The sequence below is a fragment of the Cajanus cajan genome, chromosome 4 (genome assembly GCF_000230855.2).
Source record: "Cajanus cajan strain Asha chromosome 4, NIPB_CcT2T_4, whole genome shotgun sequence".
NCBI classification, from domain to species: domain Eukaryota; kingdom Viridiplantae; phylum Streptophyta; class Magnoliopsida; order Fabales; family Fabaceae; genus Cajanus; species Cajanus cajan.
Genome location: NC_138520.1, coordinates 55,685,032 through 55,710,710, shown reverse-complemented (window position 1 = coordinate 55,710,710; position 25,679 = coordinate 55,685,032). Strand labels below are relative to the sequence as shown.

Genomic DNA, 25,679 nt, shown 5'->3' with positions numbered 1-25,679 from the left:
GGGGGGTTTTGCACATGAAAGGCAATATTTGGCTTGTGATGGGAGTAGGAGACTATGGTAAGCATTAAAAAAAAAAAAAAAAAAAAAAAAAAAAAAAAAAAAAAGATGGTGGGGTTGGGGGTATTGGACAGTGTGAGTGGGTACATGGAATGGTGTCTGTACCAATGGCAATGGAGGTTGAATTGTTGATGGTTGAGATTTGGTGTGAGAAATTGTAATGGTTGGAGGGGAAACAACTAATGACCATGGAGGAAGGCAGCGAGACATGGGGGGTTGCGTGATGTGAGAATGTAAATGGCTAGGATGATAACAATACATGTTGAAGGGAGGTGATTGAGTAAGATTAAGTCATCACAATGAAGGAGAAGGAATGTGTAGAGGGTAGTACAAATGATGGTATGGTTAGGAGTAGGCATAGTAAAAGCATCGCTGTTAGGAAGCTAAAACATTATAACTACTCCTATACTAAAATCTACCATTAAAGAGCTACAAGAAGATAAAGATTAAAATATTTTCATTCATACATCCAAAGGCTAAGGGAATACATATTTATAACCCAATAACTACAAGGATGACCCTATAAGTGTCATTATCTAGTATTTAGGAAATTAAAATTATAAATTATAATATTCTAATATTATCTTATTAATCCACTTCATTTCCTTCTTTTAGGCATTGTAAAGTCTATCTTATCATTGTGTCTTTACCAAACCACAAAACCCACAACCAAAAATAAATATGATGTCATAACAAGATATCTTAATAATTAGTAACTTTAGATTAAAGAAATCAAAATGAAAATTAAATTATATAATGAAGAAATATTTATTATTTTAATTAAAAAATTTAAAACCACTAAAATTACCAAGTAATTAGACAGTTAGAACATTTACTTATAAACCTTTATTATCATCCTTGTAATAATTCCTGTTAGGGACTATTTTTTAGCTTGTTTAAGAGAATGATTATATCTTGTTATTTTTATCATAATATTTGCACACACTACAATAATGAGATATTATTCACTTTGAACTTAAGTTTCTCATGATTTTACTATAAGTCATCACCCAAAACGACCCAAAAAGTTTTTCAACCAATAAAACACATGTGTTTTATAAATTATATTTTCTCTTTTTGTTCTAACGAACGAAGAGAAAAATTGTTTATATCTCAACAATTCCAACCAAGAAAAAAACATTTTAAAAAAATTAATATTTTAAGTAATTAACGACCTTAATTGACATTAAAGGCTCACAATTAAAAACAATATTCTCGAGATACATTACTAAACCTTGTATTTCTTTACAAATGCGCAATTCGGTCAATTTCAGTATTTTTGATTATTATATGGAATTATAAAATTTATCTTATTTATTTCAAACATGTATTAAATTATTTGGATCAACTAAGATCCACAAACCACTCACCACACTTGATTCTTCGGTTGATTCTACCAGTTTCGAAAGCATTGTTCGAGAATGGAAGATATACTAGCAAACGGAAAGATACTGTGGCTTAATAACATGGATGTTGATATTTTCATATCATAAAGTCCACGAACTATAATCTCTAGAGTGATAAAACGAAAATATATATATATCCAAAACTAAGAATTTCAGGGGAAAAGCACATTTAGTAAAATCCAAAATTTACTGTAACGCGCTTGCTACTTGTTACATATTACAGAAAATGTTTCTTTTGTGCATATTTGCAACTGGTATTAAAATACATCTGAATTTGAATAGCATACTTCGTATCTATGTCCTTTGTACAGAAAAGCCAATAAGAAAATAAATGTGGTTAACACACTCGGTTATATATTGAAAGGGAACAATTCGGAGTCCAGAATCCTCATAAAAAATTGTTGTTGCCTTCTATACATTAGGGCTATCTACTCCCATAGCCCAGTCCTCAAACCTGAAAAAGAAATGGATATTACACGAGATACTAATTTTTCTTTCATGGAGTCAGAGCATAAAATTAGCTTATATAAAGTAATGGAAAGTCACCTATGAAAATGAGAGTAATTCCTTTATATAAGCCAACAGAAGTTTAGATCTGGTAGTAATTCAGCATTTAGTATCGAAAACAACGGACAAGCAATCTCTGCAAACTGATGCTGAAAAAAAGGGATATTCATCTTCCTTGGGTACAACTTTTACTATTTTTAGGCCAACATGACTGTGTCCCCTGTATTTTAGGAAAAGTTATCATCTGTATACAAACATTCAACTGAAGTACTAGTACGAAAAAATTATCAACAAAACCCATTCATAACTTTATCTTATGAGAATAATACATTAAAAGGTAAAACAATACAAAGGTATGTCGACAACTCAAATTGAGCCAATTTAAAGTAAAATCAAAAAGAATATGATGGTGATGGCCAATGTAGCTTTACTTTTGGATCCTTTCAGTAGTAATCCACTTGGAAGAGTTTCTGGTTCAAATAAGCATTTGTGTCCTAATATACTTTAAAAACCCAATTATGTGATTTAACGACCTCTGTAATTGTTACCAAGAGGACAGGGTGTTATAAAAGGGAGTCATAGTGGGTATGTACTCTAAAAAACAACTCTTTGGCAAAAGATTTTATCACTCGCTGATTAAAAAAATGTTAGAAAATATTCCAAGTTAAATTCTATGTTCTGCATCAGATGAGCAGAGAGTTGTGCACTCATCAGATCAAGCAGCGTTATAAGACAGGCCATTAAATTTATATATTAAGTTCTCAAACTGAAAGTGGAGGAAAATAGCAACTTACATCAAATTTACTCTGCTTTAAGCTTTCCAATGACTCAGCAAGCTCAACTTGCTTTGAAGCAGTTGCTAGCAGGGCCTAACATGAAGCAATGAACTCAATCAACACAATAATGTAAATTCTCTAAATACTATTATGGTGGGAGACTGGAATTACCTTCTTTGTTTTTTGCAAATCATATTCTATAGATTTTATACGACTCAATGACTCTTGAAGAATATCCTCTTTTTCAGGAGGAATTGTTTTAGGTTTATTGGCCATCTCAGTTACCACTGCCTCTAAATTCTGCAACCTCTGCCAAAGTGGCTCTTTTATTGCCGGAGTAAATAATTGTTCCTGGGAATTGGATTGTGCTGATTGGGTTTTCTCTTGGCTTCTTCGTTGGTTGTCTACAGAGCGAACGACAAAAAGTTTCCCCAATGCTGCAAATACTACATAAATACAAGTTAACAATTTGACTGTCGTTTGAGCGAAAATACTTGTGATGTAGGGAATTGGCTTCTCTGCTAGTCTTCTCATATAATTGTTGCTTGAATCACCTATCAGATGCATCACATTTTACAATTAGTGCGGGATAAGAATTTCTCCGAACTAAAAAAGGAAACAAAATTAGGGACTCAAATGGCTCAAACAAGTAATATAAAACTGAGATACACCTTTCAACAACGAATAATATTAAACTATACATATATACTAAAATTTCAATCAAAGTCTGACACAGAAAAACAAAGCAACAAATATCCATCCTGTTCCTCGTAACAGTATGCCCTAGAAACTTCCATCCCATCCCAGCATCTCATTGCGTGACGTGACTTAGTTAAGCCTGGACCAAGTGAAATATATTGCATAATAAATTTAAACTACATATTTATCCTTTCATTTTCTCATGGTGCAAATCAGGCATCTAAACCAAGGCTGTTCACAGGCTATGTTGTAAGTTTTAATATCATCATTTATAAGCCACAAAATCAATTATCCACTAATAAATTCTACAAAAGAATGAAACACAGATCAGGCCCTAATTAGAAGGAAGAAAAACGTGATAAGGAATAACATACTTGTTGAATTAACCTCCCCGACTTCTCTGGCAGCATTCACTGGCTCATGTAAGTTGCCAATAGGTGTAGAGTCTCTCATCGTTCTCTGAAATTTGGTTCCATGTCATATATAAATTGCAGATAACCTATAGTTTAGACAAAATGTTGAAAATAAAGTACTATATCCACACAAAGATATACAGAAGCTAAAATTTATCTTAAAGGGGCCATTTTGAAGAGCCAAATTAGGTTGATGGAAGTGACTTGTGACCTTCTGAGTTCTTATAAGTTTTATTAAAATAAGCTTCACAAACTTATCAAAATAAACTCTTTTCAACTTATTTCTGGAAGCTTGGAGCATGTTTAGGATGGCTTATAATCCCAAATTTCAGCTGTTATTTTTTAGAAAAAAATTGTTTGTAAAATAAGTTGTATGTTTGGGACAACAACCTAAATTTCTAAACAGCTTCTTTCTGAAAAATAAACTGTTTTATAATGTAGAAAATTTGAAACTTATGATTATTTCTCAACAGCTTTTTTTTTCCTTTTAAGCTAATTTACTACCTTAAAACTGATTTTCTGTTGTATTAAAGTATATATTTCTAAATCGTTTTTCATCAAAATTATCAAAACAAAAATTCATTATAATTATAATCAATTATAACAATAATCAATTATACATGTAATTGATTGTTGAAATAATTTGATTTTTACAGCTTTCCCAAACACACCATAGTTAAAACCATGTAAATAAATAATTGGTTAATTATAAGTAATTAGTGTTACACCAAAATTAATTGAGTCTCTAATGCATAATTCCCACCTACAAAAGTTGTTCAAGGAAGGCACACATGTGTTAATAGAATCAATCTGATTATTAGTTCTCCTAATTATCAGCATTCTTAATATATAAAACAGCGTTATAACCACTCCTCAATGTTCCTAATTTATTTTTGTATTATTTCATTAATTGTACAGTTTTTTATAGCTGCAAATCAAGGATTGCTGTGATTAAATATGGGCCTGTTACAGTTTATTATTTAAATGAGAATTCACACCTTTAGAAGGGACATTTGGTCAAAAATCTGCTAATGTGTAAAAAGACGGCAGGATAATAAAGACACTTGGTTTGACCGTGATCCTATTTGCTTAAGTTTATGCAAAGATGAAATAAAACTTGTAGTGTACATCAAAAAGTTAATTAGCACAAATTCACTAAAGATACCAGAGACTCTCAATAGTATAAGAAAATATTCGCATTGAATCGGTTATGGCTCCAATCAATAGGATTAGATAGTATTAGTATCAAGCTGGAGAGCCCAAATTATTGTCAACTCTATGTCACAACATAAATCATTCATAATTTTGTTTCACTTCCTTTCCGTAGCATATGAGATGAGAAAAATACTTCCGAAAAAAGTATTTGTAAAATGAGTAGTAGTCAGTATCCGTACTCAGTAAAGCTTCTTGTTTGGGAGATAAGGAAACTACTAAGGATTTGAAACCCAAACATATGAAACATATAAGATATAAACAAAACAAAAAAGGAAATAGAAAGTCAGCTCACATTTTCACTAGAAGGAACAGATTGTATGAAGGCTGAAGGACTCAATCTTGCTGCTGAATCTGATACAGTTTCAGATATTTCTGTGCTTGTAACCTATATCAAGAAACAATCACGTGTAAAGCTTTAAATCATGCAAAAAGAGTATCAATGAGACTTGTGAATTGTACAACAAATACTGCACTGGCACTAAATTTAAGTGTAACCTTGCTGGCATACGACTGCACATCTACCTCATTAGCAACAGAAGAACTTCCGAACTTTGTTAGTTTCATTGCTTCTCTAGAATGTAATAGCTGTAAATAGAACAAGGGTGTATTAGCTGTACAATTGAGCCATAACTCTTAACTAGATTTCATACAAATGTGGGAACCATAATCCTAATAATGCCATACTTTCAAAATGTTGGGATCATTCCAAGGTCCCTTGTTAGATCTAAGACACCCTCCATCATTTGGGCATGAACAACTGCCACCGAGGAAATCCGGAAGTTGGCTGTTAAAATAGACACAATAAGGAATGTTCACATGATATGCATTATTACAGACATAGAAGCACTTAATTAACTAGCACAGTACAAACATAAACACAAACCTCGAGTCTATAATCTCTAACAATCTGCTCTGAAACTTGTTGCCTAAAACCTGTAGATTCAGCATGAATCATTTATACTATGCTTGTTCCTTTCTAAACTGAAAATATATAAAGAAAAATAGATAGATATATATATATATATATACATGTATTTTGGCTGTGGTCTTCGGATCAAGAAACCCTCTTGCAGTATTCCATAGTAGCTTGAACCCACTACCAGCATTAACAATGAACATCTGGTTTAATGTCTGAAAAGAAAATGAGAAAATTCAGAAGTGAACAATGACTATATGCCCAAATTACCTACACAACTTACTTATTGCAGTAAAGTTACAGAGCATGGCATGTTTCAAGTATTACTGCATTAGTATACACCAGGCAGTATGTTAGGGATGGGCATTGTGGGCTCATTAAGCACAATTGCAGTTTGTATCCCTAATTCAGGTTCCATTCCTAAATCCTATATGTACTTGAGTTCATGTACATGTTGCATGCACCCATGTGAAGACATGCATGACAATATGAATGGTACAATGGAGATAAAAAAAAAACAAATAAATTAAAAATAAATTAAAAAAAAAAAAAAAAAAAGCAGAACTTTGGAGGAAAAGAACATGCAAAAACATCCAAGCACAAAGACCTACTTAATACTAAATTTAATAGATTCATTACAAACAAACATAAGCTTGTTTATTTTTCTTTCTAGCTTTCAGAATTTTCCATAAAATATCTCAGAATTGAATTCTTAAGCTGATATTGTCAATTTAAAGATCACCAAAGCAAAAAAAATAAAACAAAGAAGAAAAAAAATGTAGCCCACAGACTGAATTTTTCATCAAGTTAAATCCAAGTTGCTATAACATTTAATTACCTCAGGGTAGTTATCACCATCAATTTTTTGCATGCGCATAACGAGATCATGAGCAACTTTACTAAAGCTCACCCAATTCTGCAAAATATACCAAGTAATATAAAGTTTTGACTTCTGCATAATGTTATTTTAGCTATTCAGATATGTTGTTGTAAGCATAGAATTTACCACGCCATGGACATCAAGTATTGTTGTTGTTTTATCTATATGCCTCTTTGCTGCAATAGAACATGCTGGGAATTTCTCTTTAAACATTTTCTCAAATCCCTGAACATGATATCTTAAAAATTGATCTACTGTTGTCACATTCATCAATTTGCTGGGTTCAACTTTGCCAAGTCTTTCAATATAAACTGGTCGGCCATCTTTGTCCACACCATGGTAACCATGAGGATAATAACGCTGAACCTCTTCATACTCCTTATATACGAAATCCTACATATTTAACACTGTTCAATCAGCAAAGTAAATTGGAAAGATTGAAGTAATTATTGATCAAACAAATAATGTTAGGACAATCTTCAAAAAGGGGGTACATGCAGGATTTCTCCTCACTAGAATTACATACTATGGATGGCTGTTAGTTGAAAATTCTTCAATCTCTGTGCACCAATTAGTATACAACGGCTTCTTTAAAAAGTAAAAGGAAAACAACCAACTAACAAACTTTACCTGTAAAATAGAATCTACTCCATACTCCTTCCTCCAATGGAGCATATCTTCCCACATCTGAACAGTTTTATCAATGTCGAACTTTCTGGCCTTCAGAAACCTGCAGCATGAAAAAGTCAGCAGCCACCTTTAATATTTAATATACTGAACGTCTAAACAAATTTCTTTTGAACAAAAATTTGTCTAGAAAAATACTTACGATGTTTTAGTTTTCACCAGAAGTTGCTGGAAGAAAAGGTTTCAAACATTAAAGAATGGCAAAGTGGATAAACAATCTACTAACTATAATAGTGGATTTACTGAGTCTCTGAACATTAATAATAATCGAACATCTGGATCTCTCTTTAAAAGATGAAGAATACTTCAAATTGAAAGCAAAATCAAGTAAATTATTGAGGAAGAAGCTACAAAATGTAACTCCAGACAACGTGCTTCCAGTGCAACTTTGCACAAATTACTGTTCCTCAAAGTAAGGTAAGATAGAAACTGCACCTATGATAGATGAATCAACATTCAACAGGATATGAACAACATAGAGCAAAATATTCAATTCATTTGACACCTATAAATCGATAAAACTGAGAAATTAAAAGAGAAACAGAACACTCAACATTAAAGAAACTTGTTAGTCACATTCATTTACCTCAGCATTGTATGATAATCATCATGGGAATCTGGAAGTAGATCTCTGGTAAGTAGCACCTGACGAAATGAATTCACAGCTTTTTCCTCGTTAGCATCACGGACATCTTCTATGAAAATTGAATCAAATTCACAATCAGCTACACGTGTATTACGCTTCCTGAGACTATAAGTGAGTCTGGTTGAAGCAGTCATTGCTTTTCTCCTAAGAGATCTAGCTCGAGACTTCCGCCACTCATCCTCAGAGGTTTCGGGCTCCATACCTCTACCCCTCTCATCTTCTTGAGCTAATACCTCTTCTCCTAAAGCCACAGACATCAATAATGAAACTCAAAACTACATTTCCAAAACACAACAAGAAAAACAAAGGTATATTGACAAAATCAGCATCTCAGTGCCATACAGGACTTGGGTTTTATACCTGGCATTCTATATTCCTATTCAAGACGCCAGCAATATGCACCTAGGTTGCCTCTGCGCCAAAGGAAAACAAGAACTACCTTTAATTACAACAAATGCAACCCAGGATATAGAATACTCCCCACCTAAGGCATACACTGAAAAAAAAAAAAATACAACATTTATAAGATTTTACGTATAACACAATTAATAAAACCACTCAACGGGATTAAATTAGGGAACAAAAAAAAACACAAACAAACAACAAACTTAACCCTTTTTCCCTCCGAACAAAAAGACTAACATTGGATTACCCCATTACTGAGACGGCCCCAGCATCAAGGAACAACAATAAGTAAAATAAAGAACCACAACTGCAAACTGTAGGGAATCTAGAAATTTCATCAGTCAATGCACACACTAGAAGAAATCCACAAAACAACCCAATTACTCAGCTGAATCACTTCCCCAAACGAACAAAAACCCAAACCGCAGATCAATCAACAAACAAGACAAAAAAAAACAACATTACACTCCCCACAAGCTCCCCTCATCAAGCACGAAAAGGACCCACATTTAACAACAACAAACACAATTTCGCGAGACTCCAATAAAAAAAATCAAAAAACACAAAAATTCAAATCGAAACACCACCCCAACCGAGACGGATCAAAAAACCACGCAATAAAAAAAAAAAAAAAGGCGCAATCGGAGATCAATGAATCAATCAAAGAAAGCCATCCACGGACGCGGATTTTCGATCCTAGAGGAGCAAAAGAACGACATTGCATTGAAGCACCAACGTACCCGAATCCCGGAATCGAATCGAAACGAAACGACGTGGCTTAAGCAAGGACGAAAAATGAAGAATATAGCGGAGGGAGAGGGAGAGAGGGAGGGGAAAAAGAGCAAAAGGGGTATCGCTTTCTACGTGAGATCGAAATCCTCTTCCTCGGAGCAGCGAAATCCGTACGGAACCAAACATATAGAGAGAGAAGAGAACGTAGGAACAAACGAGGGAACAAAGAGAGAGGCACGTCGTTATCAAAAGCGTAGCAGTGGCGTGCAACGGCCGCTTCTGCTACTACGCGCTAACGGCGGCTGTTTGCCTTCTTTCTTCCTGGAATTCTCGCCGTCTTTTAACGGAGACGGAGGAGCTGCGATTGTCTGCGGCTGATTCTATTTCTACGCTGTGAGCGTGGGAACAATAATAAATAAAAAAGAAGCCCACAATCTTTGTTCTTTACACTCCCAGCGCATATGTAGCTTCTTTTCTAGCAATTTCCATATGTCACAACGTGCTCAACTCAACTCCAACCTCAATGAATTAATTAATTAATTAATTAAATTAGGAAAATTTTGCAATGTTCAACGTGATTTTTTTATTTTTATACACTTTGACGTATCACTCTAATATTCATATAGTATTCATTGAAAATTACTGATGCTAGTGTGGTTCCTGTCATTAGATTAATTGAGAGAGTCGTTGGTTAAATACGAAGTCATAAAATTTTTAAAAATTTATAACTTTTTCATAAATTTTAGCTCATGGAAAGAGAGTGTTGGGTATAGTATTAGAGGGTGTTGAATGTTGATAACACTTTTCTTCTATATTTATATTTATATTTATATTAACAATAAAGGAGGTTGTAATTTTTTTTTTTAATGTACGTGATTAATCACTTTTTATTGTTCAAAATAAATAGTTTTTTTTTTATTTTTTTAATTGTTCTAAAGTTGTATAAATTAAATTAACTTAATTTAATTTTCCCGTTCGATCTCGGAATAATTATTCACTCAAAATCGATCAACTTTTCTTAAACGTACCTGGACTTTTTCCAACTGTTCAATCACCACTTCTTGTAGTTCTTTTGAATTTTTCGATTATCTAATAATTTTTTTTTTACTTTTTAAAACTGTTCAAAAACTATCATTTAATTACAATTACTTAACAACTGACCATCCTCCAATTATTAACCTTTTATATGCGAATTTATCTATAAATATGATACAGTATTATTGTATATACAATTGTTTTATATTATTTTGTCCTTATACTACTTTTATAAGCCTCTATTTCTCTATTATTAATAATTTTTAGGTATAATATATCATTTGGTCTTTAAATGTTTTAAGAATTTTTAATTAAGCCCATAACTAAAAAAATATAATTAAGTTTTTTATTTTTATATTTTTTTTTAATTTAGTCCTTGTACTAGTAGACACCTCACCTCCTCGGCCAGGTCGTAGGCCAAGATATCCACCAAAACAGGACATTACCCCTTCGGCTTCGGGACAGGCCGAACGCCTCTTCGGCCTCAAGGCAGGCCGAACATCTCCTCGGCCTCAAGGCAGGCCGAACACCCCCTCGGCACTAACCCAGGTCGAACACCCCCTCGGCCTTGGGATAGGTCGGTACCTCCACCATCAAGGACAGGACAAATATCCGTTTGGCGTTAAAATGCACCTTCTCGGCACTAACCCAGGCCGAACACCCCCTCGGCCTCAAGGCAGGCCGAACACCCTTTCGGCCACACGCCTGGCCGAGAACTCCAACAAAGAGTGCAGGTTTGACAATAATTACTTGTTATACAATAGTTGCTACCCTTAATTAAGAATGATGAAGGATAATTACATATTACCCATCTCCCAAGAATGAAGGCCCACCGGGCCCACACATGTCATTATAAATACACAGGTGATGTGACATAAATGAGGTACGTTACTATTCAACAAAAAGGCATTTATTGCTCTATACCGAATACTTACTTGATCGTTGGAGTGCCTTTGCAGGTACCCTCCCCACCCCGTGGAGACAGTATTCGGTCGGCACCGAAGACTTAGAAGACTAAGAAGGAAGAACAACAAGAGGAGTGTTTCTACGCAAGAACATTTTGGCGCCCACCGTGGGGCCGAAACCAAAACGGTTCTCGACCCCGAAGCAAGATGGTGTTAACGAGGAGTCAGCAAGATAACGCCGCAGCCGAGTGCCCCTACGGGATGCCCAGAGACAACCCGGGGCGACAGACTAACCAAAACGAGGATGGAATGGAGGAGTCATACGTGGTGCGGTCCCAACAGCCCAACCCATCGTCGGCAATAGAGCAACTAAAGGCCGAAATGATGGAACTTAGAAGACTTCGAGAGAAAGATGCCCATGAATTATCAGTTTTGAGGAAAGAGAACGCTGAGCTCAGAAGCGACAATCGATCATGGCGCCCGTCCCACGATATCCTTAACACTCAATCAACACGGGATCAAGGAGAGTCGTCCGGATGGTACAAGGAGCCTACAGGCCCTAAGCCCGCAGCAGGAGCGACAACCACTTCTCTCGATCAGCAGCGACGACAGGGAAGGTCTCCTTTTGCCCCAGACATTGCCGGAGCACGATTACCAGACAATTGGAAGAACTTGACCTTGGAGAAATATGATGGAACCGCTGACCCTGAAGAACATGTCGACGCGTTCGTTACCCAGGTCGGTCTGTATACGGACGACGATGTCGTTATGTGCAAGGTCTTCCCTACCTCACTGAAAGGACCGGCGCTTAACTAGTTCACAAGGCTCCCGCCAGGATCGATCGATTCATTCACCACTTTGTCATCCCGTTTCGCGATACAGTTCGCCACCAGCCGTCCGCACCAACTCACCTCAATCGCGCTGGTTAATATCCGCCAAGAGAAGAAGGAGCCTCTCAGGGCATTTATGGAAAGGTTTGGGAGGATGACCTTGCCCATTCGAAATCTAGACCCCGCAGTGGCCATGCACCATCTCACCACAGCGCTGCGGCCAGGCCCTTTCGTGAACAGTTTATGCAAGAAGTCGCCTGGAAACTTGGACGAGCTTCGACAAAGAGCCACAAAGTACATGCAAATGGAAGAATTGGCCGAGTTCCGGAACCAGAACCGGTCCGACCCCTTCCCAGGAAAGAAAGAAGCCAAAAAAGAACACAACCCAAAGCCTCGTCCAAGGGACCTGCCCGACAGGGAAAGAGCCAACAGGGGGCCCCGATACACGCAGTATACACCGCTCAATGCCAGTAGGACCAAGGTGTTGGAGCAGGCGTTAACCACTGAAATACTAGCGGTTCCCCGTCGAGCTATGACTCCGCCCCGCGCAGATAAAACCAAGGCATGTCAGTTCCACAGGAACAGAGGGCACACCACCGAGGAATGCACCGCTCTCCGAGACCGCATTGAGGATCTTGTCAAGTCTGGCCATCTCCAGGACTTCACTCAACCGTCAGGAAGGAGGAGATATGACAATTCTCAGGAAAGGAGAGGAAACCGTGAAAGGGCACCCCCCAGGCATCGATCAAGGGAGAGAAGTAGAACTCCTGAAAGAAACGACCAACAACCTGGACGAAACCAACCCCGGAGGGTGATAAATACAATCGCCAGAGGATTTGCGGGAGGGGGAAGCACATCCTCAGCCCGTAGGAGGCACTTAAGAGCAATCAAGTCAGTAAATGTCGTAGGGAGGGCAACCATTCATATGCCTCCTATCACATTTACCGATCGAGACTTCAAAGGAGTAGACCCGGTACAGGATGACCCAATGGTCATCAGTGTTGAGATCAACAACTGCGTGGTAAAGAAGACGCTTGTCGATCAAGGAAGCTCGGCAGATATCTTATATTGGAAGACTTTCGAACAGCTCGGCATTCCCGAACAAGAGTTAACACCCTACGATGAACCCTTGGTCGGATTTTCCGGAGAGCGGGTGGACACCAAGGGAACAATCGATCTGTACACCTACTTTGGCGACGACCAGCATAGGCGAAGAATCAAAATTCGATATGTGGTTGTACACACCAACACTTCTTACAACATCTTATTAGGCCGGCCATCTTTGAATAAACTTCGAGCCATCGTTTCCACACCTCACTTAGCCATGAAGTTCCCCTCGGAGGAGGGAACGATTTTCACCCTCCACGCGGATCAGAAGACGGCACGAGAATGCTACTTTGCCAGTTTGAGAGTTTAACCGACGTCGAGATCTACCCGAGACGTTAATGTCATCGGAGACACTAGCCAACGCACCCTAGTTGATGATTTGGAGTTGGACCCTAGAATAACAGACGAAGGCAGGGTTGAACCGATTGAAACAACGATTCCTTTTCGGCTCGGGGGGACAGAAGAGCAGGTTACGTTTCTGAGTTCTCAACTATCCGAAACAGAAGCCAAAGACATCAAGCAGATCCTACGAAGGTATTCCGAGCTATTTGCTTGGACGGCCGCTGACATGCCGGGGATCGACCCGATTTTCCATTGTCATCACCTTTCAGTATGCCGAGATGCTAAACCTGTTGCCCAGAAGAAAAGGAAAATGGGTGGAGAAAGGGCCGACGCAGTAAAGGAAGAAACCGCTAAGCTGTTCAAAGCAGGCTTCATAAGGGAAGTCAAATACTCCACTTGGTTGGCCAATGTGGTGATGGTGAAGAAGTCAAATGGAAAATGGCGGATGTGCACAGATTACACAGATCTTAACAAAGCATGCCCCAAAGATGCCTACCCTCTTCCCCACATCGATACTTTGGTCGATGGGGCTGCAGGGCAGCAAAGGCTAAGTTTTCTGGACGCTTATTCTGGGTATAATCAGATACCCATGTACCCCCCGGATGAGGCAAAAACTGCATTCATCACAGATTCAGCCAATTTCTGCTACAAGGTGATGCCGTTCGGACTGAGAAATGCGGGGGCGACTTATCAAAGACTCATGGATAAGATTTTCCAGCGCCAGATTGGAACGTGTATGGAGGTATATGTCGATGACATGGTAATCAAGTCGGCCTCCGCGTACAATCATTTGCAAGACCTTGTAGCCATTTTCGAGGAAGTGAGACGGCACCACATGCGACTAAACCCGGCAAAGTGCACCTTCGGAGTCACTGGCGAAAAATTCCTAGGTTTCATGCTATCAGAGAGAGGCATAGAAGCCAACCCCGACAAGTGCCAGGCTATCATCAATATGAGAAGCCCTCGCAACGTAAAGGAGGTACACCGACTGGTAGGGCGCATAGCATCGTTAGCCCGTTTTCTTCCGTGTATGGCCGAAAAATTGAGACCCATAATGACTCTACTAAAGAAGGCCAGAAAATTCCAGTGGACGGATGAATGTGAAGCGTCCTTCCAAAACTTCAAGGCAACACTCGCAGCACCACCGTTGCTCGCCAAGCCCGATTCTCGATTGGATATGATCATATACATTTCAGTATCAGACAAGGATATCAGCACCGCCCTAGTGCAAGAACAATCCGAACAAGTTCCCGTCTATTTTATCAGCCGAGTGTTGCAAGATGCCGAGACTCGATACCAACATCTGGAAAAGACAGTATTGGCTCTCGTGCACACAGCAAGGCGTCTTCGGCACTACTTTCAGAGCCATCGGATCATCATCAGAACTGATTGCCCGATTGTGAAAGTATTACGGAGGCCGGAGTTGGCCGGTAGGATGGTCGCATGGTCAGTAGAGCTATCCCAGTTTGACATCCACTTTGAACCAAGAGGCCCCGTTAAGGCACAAAGTATGGCTGATTTCATTAACGAATTCACTCCGCAAGCAGTTCCGAAACCCCTCACTTGGACCCTGCATGTTGACGGGTCGACAAATCAACAGGGTAGTAGAGCAGGCATCATACTCGAAGGTCCCGGCAAAATACTAGTAGAATTATCGTTGTGTTTCGATTTCAAAGCATCTAACAACCAAGCCGAGTATGAGGCCCTTCTCGCAGGTTTAAGGTTGGCAAAGGACTTGGGCGTTACTAGAGTCAAATGCTGGAGCGACTCACAAATAGTAGCGGGCCAAGTCAACGGCACTTTCCAAACAAAAGAACCAACGCTGCAGTTATATTTCCATGCTTTTCAGAAGCTCAGGGATGACTTTGAAGAGGTCCATGTCGAACACATTCCCCGGGAACTCAACGCAAGAGCTGACCAGTTGGCCAAGCTGGCAAGCACTAAGAAAAACAGCCACTTGTGCAGCATCATACAGCAAGAGTTACAAACGCCGAGCGTGGGGATAACCGAATGCTTGCACATACAACAAGAAGAACATGATTGGATGACCAAGATAAAGCGTTACCTGTCGACCGGAGAATTGCCCAGCGACCCTCTCGAAGCCAAAAAACTGAGGGTCGTAGCCGCTCGATACACGTTAATTGCCGGAGAATTATACAAGCGAGGCATATCATCACCATTGTTGAAATGCCTAACATCTGAACAGGCACATTACGTCATCCGGGAAATCCATGAAGGAGTATGTGGGACGCACTCAGGAGGACGAACCCTAGCTGCTAAAGTAATCCGTGCCGGCTACTACTGGCCAACCATCACAACTGACTGTATGAAGTTCACCCAACAATGCAAGCCATGCCAACTGCATGGGCCGCTGACGAACCTGCCTGCCGAAGAGTTACACTTCATCACTGCCCCCTGGCCCTTCTTAGTTTGGGGCATGGACATCTTGGGACCCTTTCCATTAGCCAAGGGGCAGGTCAAGTTTCTCATAGTGGCGGTCGATCATTTTACCAAATGGATAGAGGCAGAGGCAATTGCCATTATATCAGCCAGCAATGTTCAAAAATTCTTTTGGAAGAACGTCGTCACCCGCTTCGGCGTGCCTTATGCCCTATCACGGATAATGGCTTGCAATTCACAGATCGTCGCTTCAACGAATTCTTGGAGGGGCTCCATATCAAGCATCATGTTACGTCTGTAGAGCATCCCCAATCCAACGGCCAGGCCGAGGCGGCCAACAAGGTCATTCTAAAGGAGTTAAAACGACGCCTTGGACAAGCTAAAGGGGAATGGCCTAACCACTTGCATGAAATCCTGTGGGCCTATAGGTGCACACCACAAAGCTCAACCAGAGAAACTCCTTTCCGACTAACCTACGGAACCGACGCCATGATTCCAGTCGAGATTGGAGAACCCTCCCTCAGACGACAACAATTCACCGAGGAGGCTAACACAGAAGCATTGAATGTGGAGCTCGACCTGATTGAAGAGGCACGCGATCGGGCGTTCGTTAACATGGAAGTTTGTAGAGCACTCGTCTCCCGAAAGCATAGAACCAAAATCAGGCCACGAGAATTCCAACCTAGAGACCTCGTGTGGCAGGTAGCATGAGAAGCCAGAAGAGACAGGGCCCAAGGGAAACTAGCACCCAATTGGGACGGCCCTTTCCGAATAAGGCACAACCTTAACAATGGGGCTTACAAACTTGAAGAACTCAGTGGAAAGACTGTCCCCCGGACATGGAACGTCACCCATTTAAAGCACTATTATAGTTAGCTGAAGTCATGCAACTGTTTCGGTGTACTCTTTTCCTTTCTCAGGTTTTATCCTCTCAAAATATATGAGGTTTTTCTGGGAAAGGTTTTTAATGAGGCACCATATCAATGAAACAAGCTCTTTTGGATCACTTATTGGCCTAGTTTAATTGCAAGTTTAGTAACGAAGTCCCTCCCGAGCACTCTCGCTCGGTCAAGGATGAAAAAACAAATCCCCCCGAGCAACCTCGCTCGGCCAAGGATGAAAAAACAAATCCCTCCCGAGCAACCTCGCTCGGCCAAGGATGAAAAAACAAATCCCTCCCGAGCAACCTCGCTCGGCCAAGGATGAAAAAACAAATCCCTCCCGAGCAACCTCGCTCGGCCAAGGATGAAAAAATAAATCCCTCCCGAGCAACCTCGCTCGGCCAAGGATGAAAAAACAACCCCTTCCCAAACTACCTCGTTCGGCCAAGGATGAAAACTTACTTCCCTCCCGAACTACGTCGTTCGGCCAAGGATGGTTAAACCATTCCCTTCCCGTACACTCGCCCGACCAAGCATCAAAGCTTAGTCTAAAGGTGGGTATTAAACTTCTTTTCCAAACAAACATCGTTCGGCCAAAGGTAATAACTCATTTCAGTCATGCAAAAGAACGAAGTCCAGTACATAGTCACATAGCAAGAAAAATCTGAATAAGAGACAGAAAATTCGTTAAGGGCTTTGAATTCAAAAGCGGCACTAACGACCCGAAGGGTACAATTGTTCTACGGCTCAAATGGCCTATAATAATCAAAATAAGTATCCCTATATCTAAACATCATCCACAAAACAGATGTATACTCAAAAAACAAAAGGATTGACGCATCCCTCAGTCGGCGTTGCCGGTCTGCTCGGTCTCCTCATCGTCGTTGAAGGTGGTGCCGGGGTCTTCAGGAGCTGCTAACCGAGGAGGAGCAGCTTGATCGGGCTCAACATTTGGGTCGGCCTCGGCGTAGTCCATGTACACCCCTTGAAAAAAGTACTTGCTGAGTGCGAAGGAGAAATCTGGAGGAAAAGTGCCGAAGTGGGTTGCCTGCTGAGCACAATGCCAAAACCCCTCCTCGTGCTCCTTAACAATCTTACCCTCCACCTCGGCCCGAAAAGATGCCATGGCCGCCTCGGCTTCGACCTTAGCTTGTTGTTCCCGAGCCGTCACCTTTTCTAACTCGCGGATCCTCAGCCGCTCGGCCTCCTCTGCCGCAAGCGCTCGACCCTCCATCTCCGAACAGGTTTCCTTCAATCGGGCCACCTCGGCCTCCAACGATAACTTTTCAGCAGAAGTTACCTCATGTGCCTCAATGGACTGATTAAGGGCCGACTTAGTCTCATCCAAATTTTTCTTCAACAAATGCACGTCGGCCATAGGCTCTAAGGCCAACTTCCGAAGTATAGCCGTCGCCCGGACTTGCAACTCACACGCCATTGCCCATTGGGCCGACGGGGTTGTCGAATCAAGCATTCGGTGGCCTTGGTCCGATAACAAGTCCGACGACATCATCCGAGCTGGCTGCACTTCCTCGGATAGAAAATCCTTGGCCACTATGGCCGACGGGATGGCCAGGTCAGTTGAAGGGGTCTCCACCCGTCGCTGCTTTGGCCGATTGGACCCCCCAGTAGAAGGGTCGGCTTTTCTTTTTCCCTTGTCCCTTTTCTTCCTCCCATGCGGATCCGGAAGGGCAATAACATGAGGAGGCGGAGGCGGCGCGGCCACGGTGACTGGCCGTTGATCAATTGTCACATTCCTATGGTCTTCGGCGGAGGAACCGGCGGGGGCACGATTCCTCATGAGTTGCCGATACGAAACGCCGGCACCTTGTTGAGCCATCCAACCTGCAAACGCATAAAAGTCACAAATCAACTTAACAAGACCAAACGAATAAGACAATCATTACATACCCTCCAATTCGAACCGAGGCCGAGGCGACTTCAGCAACAGCACCAGAAACCGGGCCGGGATCCCCTGGGGTAATCCATTCAAAACGTTTGTGGCCGACACCTCGGCCTCGGTCAACATCTCCAACGGAAACTCGTCATATTTCCGAGGCTGCATAGTCCAATACAAAGGAAAAAATGGATTTCGCTCGGCGTCAAAGAAATAGTTCAGGCCAGCAACCGGGTCTATCATCACTTTTACAAACCCCGACTTAAATCCCTTAAAAGAGGAGGTATACGGCCTCATGAGTGGCCGGTCGGCATGCCGAATAAGAGACAGCCATTTCACAAATTTATTTGAAGGACGAGTACAGAAATAGTACAAGAATAAACCTACGCTAGGCTCTACGTAATGATATCTACAGAGCACCCAAAATGATTGCATGTAGGCCCACCCATTCGGATGCAACTAGGTCGGCGCAACGTTCAAAACCCTAAGTACTCCCATTTGAAAATCATCCAAAGGGAGCGACACCCCAAGTTCCCGGAAAAGACACTCATACATATAAAAGTAATCAACCTGACCCTCTTGCTTCGCAAGGAATACAAGGTCTAACTCCCCAGGGACTTCGGCCCGGCACCGGCGTAACTTGACCGGATATGGCTCCACATCTTCCCACCGATCCAAGGTGCACACTCCGACAAGGTGCTCCACGGCACTCCTCGCATGAAAACGAGAAAAGTAGGTGGCCACTTCGCCGTCCACCCATTCATAGCCAGGAACTTCACAAGGGGGGAACTTTTGCCTACAGTCCTCACGACTCATCTCCGCATCCGGAATGTCCGAACCGGATGAACTATCTGACTCCCCACTATTATTGCTAAACCCCAGTTGAGGGGAACTCCCTGCCTCAACCTCGGCATTGAAAGCCAACATTTCGGCCTCAACGTCGACGGATAATACCCTAGAGTTCGAGGACGACCCTGATGACAAATCAATCGGCTCGGTTTCCATTAAAAAGAAGCTAAAATCTACCTTTTCAGTGAGGTACTCGAGAGACAAGACGATGAGGGCGTCGGGGCAGAGGATTTCAAAATAAATGGCACACCCAAGACCTTGCCCTACCCCCATATATATAGGCAATTCCCCCGGATACCCAAAAGTCACTAATTAATGCCCTTTCAAATGAAGCGACGCCAGCTAAGGGCTCGAAACCCTAGGGCGGCTGCGCATGCAACGGTCCCTTTCACCCAAGCGTCGCGACTCCCGAGGCGAGTACGGAAACCCTAGAAATTACCAAAACCCTACAAACCCCTTCGTCCTTCCTCCTTGGGCTTGGGGGGGCAGTCTAGTAGACACCTCACCTCCTCAGCCAGGTCGTAGGCCAAGATATCCACCAAAACAGGACATTACCCCTTCGGCTTCGAGACAGGCCGAACATCTCCTCGGCCTCAAGGCAGGCCGAACACCCCCTCGGCACTAACCCAGGCCGAACACCCCCTCGGCCTTGGGATAGGCCGGTACCTCCACCATCAAGGACAAGACAAATATCCGTTTGGCGTTAAAATGCACCTTCTCGGCACTAACCCAGGCCGAACACCCCCTCGGCCTCAAGGCAGGCCGAACACCTTTTCGGCCACACGCCTGGCCGAGAACTCCAACAAAGAGTGCAGGTTTGACAATAATTACTTGTTATACAATAGTTGCTACCCTTAATTAAGAATGATGAAGGATAATTACATATTACCCATCTCCCAAGAATGAAGGCCCACCGGGCCCACACATGTCACTATAAATACACAGGTGATGTGACATAAATGAGGTACGTTACTATTCAACAAAAAGGCATTTATTGCTCCATACCGAATACTTACTTGATCGTTGGAGTGCCTTTGCAGGTACCCTCCCCACCCCGTGGAGACAGTATTCGGTCGGCACCGAAGACTTAGAAGACTAAGAAGGAAGAACAACAAGAGGAGTGTTTCTACGCAGGAACAGTCCTTGTACAATAAAATTCGTTTAGAATCTGAAAATTTTTTATAAAATGTTCTTTATGACCTACACAACTATGTCTACTATTTTAATAGGTATGGATTAAAACTTTATACATATGCATAATGATATGGAATAATAATCTAATATGATTGTCTAAGTAAGAGAATTAACATAATATTATGTAAAACTTCATATATTATAAACAAACTTCTAATTTTAAGAACTTAATTATAAAAATATGAGAACTAATTATACTTTTTTAGTTTAGGGATTTAATAGAAAATTTTCAAAAAAAAATGTAACCAAATAATGTATTAAACCTTTTTATATTTAGCTTTTACACTTTTTTTTCTCTCTTTTGGTAAATCTTAAATTAACCAACAATATCATTATTTCTCTTTATATTTTCTTCTTTTTTACTTTTAAATAATAGTGGTATATATTGTGCCTCTTTTCCTTTAGTATATATGAAAAAGATACCCCAAGTTATACTAGTATTATTTTTATTAACTATTACGTTATTTAATAATTTTTAAATTGAATGTTGTTTTCTAAAAAAACTTATCAATAAATTGAAAAAAAAAATTAAATTATATTTACAAAATTTTATATTAATCCAAATCATTTAATACCTCATTTACATAGATTAAAAAAATATATGTTTTTATCTGACATTCATTAAATTTTATCTCTATAACATATAGAGAATAAAATGCCGTTTTTTAATCCTTTTTTTTAAGTTATATTTTATCTCTCTAACATATGAAATCATTATTTTTTTTTTTAATTTTTACTGGTATATAACATTCATTAACGGTTTGTGTTTAGTTAAGTAGTCATGTCCGGCATTAAACATTCATTAATTATTTATGTGCTTAATTAAGTTGTCATTTCAAGTTATACTTGTATGAGTAGTATCATATTAGCATGAAACTTTAAAACAAAACAAAAATTAATGTTAATTATCAAGTTTTAAATGATTTTTAGATTGAAAAATAGTAATTTTATGTTTAATTTAGAGGGGAACATATATATATATAAAGGTTTTTATATGAACTAAAATCAAAATGTGCTCATTATTACATAAGAACAAAAAAAATAGTCTTTTCAAAATTTTAAAGATGAAAAATTAATATATATATATATATATATATATATATATCAAAATTAAAACTCATTCATTTTATAAGGACTAAAAACATATTTTAGTTATATACAATTATTAACAAGTGATCATTAATGTCATGAGATTATTGGAGTGTTTAATAGTTGTTAACTTTGTCTCATAGGTCATTAATATTATTATTTAGTTATTGATTATCACACCTTCATTAATATGTAATTTTTTTCTCACAAATGGTTAAAAGTAAGCAAACATAACTATATATGATTAGTGTTGTAATTAATAATAATAATATTTCAAGAACATTCAAATGTCTAATAGTTGTTAATTCATTTTTTTTAACTATGATAATGAAATGAAATATTTTTTTTTTCTAAAAAAGTGTCTAATCTAGTTGGGGAACATAAGTGTGCATATGACAAATATTCTCCTTCAAATATAATCTCTTCCATACTCAAAGTTAGAATTTGAACACTGAACAAATTAGCCGGATACTAATTTTACTTAATGAATAATTAATAGTGTCATATAGTTTTAGTATATTTAATAATATTAACTTTATCTTATTAATCACATTCATGGTTATATATAATTATGTTTATTTATTATTAACAATTAGCGATTAAGAAAAGGTATTTGAAAATACATTATTATGACTAGCAAAAAAGACACTTTGTACTTATTTTTATTTTATATAAAAAAATAAATAATAATAATAATAATAATTAAAGTTAAAATGTCTGAGTGATTAATAATTAGAGAGTGGACAATTTTTAATAGTTATTTCAAGGATATTTTAAGTTAGGAAAATAAAATTACAAACAAATAAAGAATTAAAATAAAATAAAATATAGTATGAAAGTTAAGAGGCAAAATGATTAACGTAAATGTATATAAAAAATAAAAATAAATAAAGACATTTCGTCTTTACTGATAGTATAGGTGTGATTATTGATTTTAAAATAATTATTTTAAAAGTTATATTTAAGAAGAATTTTTAATCCATTAAATAAATAAACTCTAACAATAGAAGAAAAATAGCCTTAAAAAAGGTATAAGAAAAAAAATAGCATTGGTCAATAAACATTATTTATACTAGCGAAAAGGCTAGTATTGTGTTGTCTCGGTTCACATTTCTTAAAATATTTTTTAGAAATAGAATACAAATAAATTTCAATTTTCAAATTATTTTCCTTAAAAATTCTTTGGATCAATAAGACCATTTTATTCACAGCCACCTATGAATCCCATGTGGTCGAAAATTAGAGTGCATTCTTTTTCTTTTTCCTTTTTTTTTTTTAATTCATTTTACATGCTGATATAAAACAGGGAATGGGAGTTGATGATTCGCTATTCCACAACGTCACCGACCAGTGGTTGTGGGCCACGTGGAGGCACGACGGTGATGAGTTAAAGGTGCCTCTTTACGTAAAAGGGTGCAAAAATGGACATTAAGTGGGTGACCTCCACGTGAGATCAACCCTTTACTGGGTCCCTCTTACCATACTTAATTATCAAAAACAAAAGAAAATAAAATAAAAAATGGATATTTTAATTTGACTAATGTTGTGTTTTTTGCGTTTGGCTTTTGACTATTTCGTTCTGTTAGTTCTTCGGATCTTACGCCTTCTCTCACGAATCTAGATGTTGGCAAGGATATGCTTGGACATTGTAAAAGCAGAAATATTTAAATTTCTGGGGAATCAAAATTGGCTTGATGGAAAAGATTAGGAATTGTCCTTTACGAGTCCAACATTAGGGATCAGTGTCTTTCAAAAGCTTACAAGTTGGGGGTGATTCACAAGGGACCTTTTTTTAAGTCAAACTCACTTATACGTATTCAGATGCTTTTAGTTTAATTCATACATGATGTGTTTATTAGGTTTTCTTTGTAGATCTTTTGACTTGTGTTAATAAGATAATATGATGCTGTTTCACTTACTAAGGAAGTTATACTCTTGTACAACAGAGTGATTATTTTATATACTAAATTATCCAAGGTTTAAAAACTCTTTTCATACTCTTTAAAAAATTGTATCTTGTGAATTTAAATAATGCAATAACTATTATCATAAATAATTATATTCTTTTATATTAGTTCCATTAGCAAAATTATGTAATCTAAAATGTTATTTTAAGTCATTTAAAAATCAATCTTTATATATTAAATATAAATTTTTATATTGCATGAAAACTTTTTAAAAAAAATTTCTTCATTAAATTTTTTAGAATTTTTTAACTTTTTATCTAATTAAATTTTTATTTAATATAATTACTTATAAATTAAATTTTAATACTTGTAAAATAAATTATCAATAAATAAAAATATTATTCTACAATATAAATTATTTATCATAATTTTAAAATATAATTTATAATTTTAAAAATATCTATTTATATAAATTTTAAACATAATTTATATATTCAAATATTTTTATTTACTTCTATGTATAATTTATTTAATTTTTGGTAATATATAATAAATATTTAATCTCTGCATTACACAGGCTAAAATACCAATAAACTTATTATTTATTTAAAAATAGTTACAAATTAGAAGATTAATTAAAATTATTATACTAATCTTGAAAAATATTTTAAATTCTAGTAAATATTATAATATAGAAAATATTAATTTAATTCAAAGTAAAGATAATACCAACATAATTAATACATCACTAAAAAAAATTATACTTAAAAATTCAAATTCATACGTTGCCTTTAAAATATTAAAGGTACTTGTAACTGTTGTTATTACTAAACGATTATAAAATTAAAATTACTCAAACCTTATATGAAATTGATTATATTAAAAATTAGGTTGAACAAATTTATCATTTCTTATATTAAGAGTAAAATACTAGAAATAGCTAAAAGAAACTAAATTTCAATAACTTTTAGCCCATAAGAAAAAATAAAATAAAAATTGATGAATCATACCAAGTTAAACTTCGAATATAAATTCTGTATAAGGCTGAAATTTCTAACAAGCCTAACCATCCACAACACCATTCTGTTCTTGCATAACCACACTAAAAGAAAATAGGCCACTGTACAATATCATCTTGTGCTATAAAAAATAAAAATTAAAAACCTATTTTGGTCCCTTATAATAATTATTTATTTCAATTTAGTCCCACTTTTATTTTGTCTCAATTTAGTCCCTAATAAATTAATTGGTTGCAATGTCAAACTTTCGTCCAAATTATTTAAACAGAGTTAACCGTTGACCACATGGATGTCACGTGAATGCTACGTAGATATATAGGTGGATGCCAAATTTCACTAATGCATCTAGAACCAGAACAACCCATTCTGAAACCAGAACGGCCCGTTCTGATTTCAAAACGGGCCGTTCTGGTTCCAGAATGTCAAACACAAACGGTCGATGATTATAGTTCACGGTTGTGAATTATGCAAGGAAAAAGACCCAAGGTACAAAACATTTCAAACACTTGATTTGATAATATTGTCAATGGGGATTGATAACTTCAATTGCTAAATAATTAGACTAACAATATATTATTAAGGACAATGCAGTGTATTACTAATGGTAGCAAGTTTTATTTCATTGTTGGTCAAACTGGAGTGAACCACTTACTACCAAATTAACACTATATAGTCCAGGATGAAACGACATGATATTTTCCCTTGAATTCATTGACTGATGTACCCTAACAACATGTTCTTGAAGAAGTACAACCTGAAGTAAAGGAAGAGGATACACAAGACCAACATTTCACCACACAACCACATGTACAGGTAGATAATGCTGATATCCTATCAGTCATCCAATGTTATATGGTAAATAAGATGTATTATTGACACCTTCAG

The 25,679-nt window shown here is 37.8% G+C and overlaps 3 protein-coding genes across 8 annotated transcripts; 2 read left to right on the top strand and 1 right to left on the bottom strand.

Annotated features, from left to right (window-relative positions):
• Positions 1–1,613: 1,613 nt before the first annotated feature.
• Positions 1,614–9,769, bottom strand: LOC109802030 (Sec14p-like phosphatidylinositol transfer family protein). Of its 6 annotated transcripts, none has more exons than XM_020363223.3 (16): positions 9,348–9,769; positions 8,563–8,698; positions 8,143–8,443; positions 7,500–7,599; positions 6,996–7,262; positions 6,828–6,905; positions 6,103–6,204; positions 5,957–6,006; positions 5,758–5,857; positions 5,596–5,658; positions 5,366–5,458; positions 3,820–3,904; positions 2,918–3,300; positions 2,765–2,839; positions 2,010–2,190; positions 1,614–1,917 (listed from the first exon to the last, which is right to left on the bottom strand). In XM_020363223.3, the coding sequence occupies exons 2-15, from the start codon at positions 8,567–8,569 to the stop codon at positions 2,137–2,139; spliced, it is 1,758 nt and encodes a 585-aa protein (XP_020218812.1). In that variant the 5' UTR covers positions 8,570–8,698; positions 9,348–9,769; the 3' UTR covers positions 1,614–1,917; positions 2,010–2,136. The 6 variants fall into 6 exon arrangements, with proteins under 6 accessions (XP_020218812.1, XP_020218811.1, XP_020218810.1 ...); XM_020363222.3 differs by having other exon boundaries at positions 5,569–5,658; positions 8,563–8,615; XM_020363221.3 differs by having other exon boundaries at positions 5,569–5,658; positions 9,348–9,768.
• A 1,717-nt stretch (positions 9,770–11,486) lies between these two features.
• On the top strand, positions 11,487–13,526 carry LOC145957378 (uncharacterized). Its single transcript, XM_083073623.1, has 2 exons — positions 11,487–12,017; positions 12,162–13,526. The coding sequence occupies exons 1-2, from the start codon at positions 11,487–11,489 to the stop codon at positions 13,524–13,526; spliced, it is 1,896 nt and encodes a 631-aa protein (XP_082929749.1).
• A 258-nt stretch (positions 13,527–13,784) lies between these two features.
• Positions 13,785–16,259, top strand: LOC145957377 (uncharacterized). Its single transcript, XM_083073622.1, has one exon. The coding sequence runs from the start codon at positions 13,785–13,787 to the stop codon at positions 16,257–16,259; it is 2,475 nt and encodes an 824-aa protein (XP_082929748.1).
• The last annotated feature ends 9,420 nt before the right edge of the window (positions 16,260–25,679 follow it).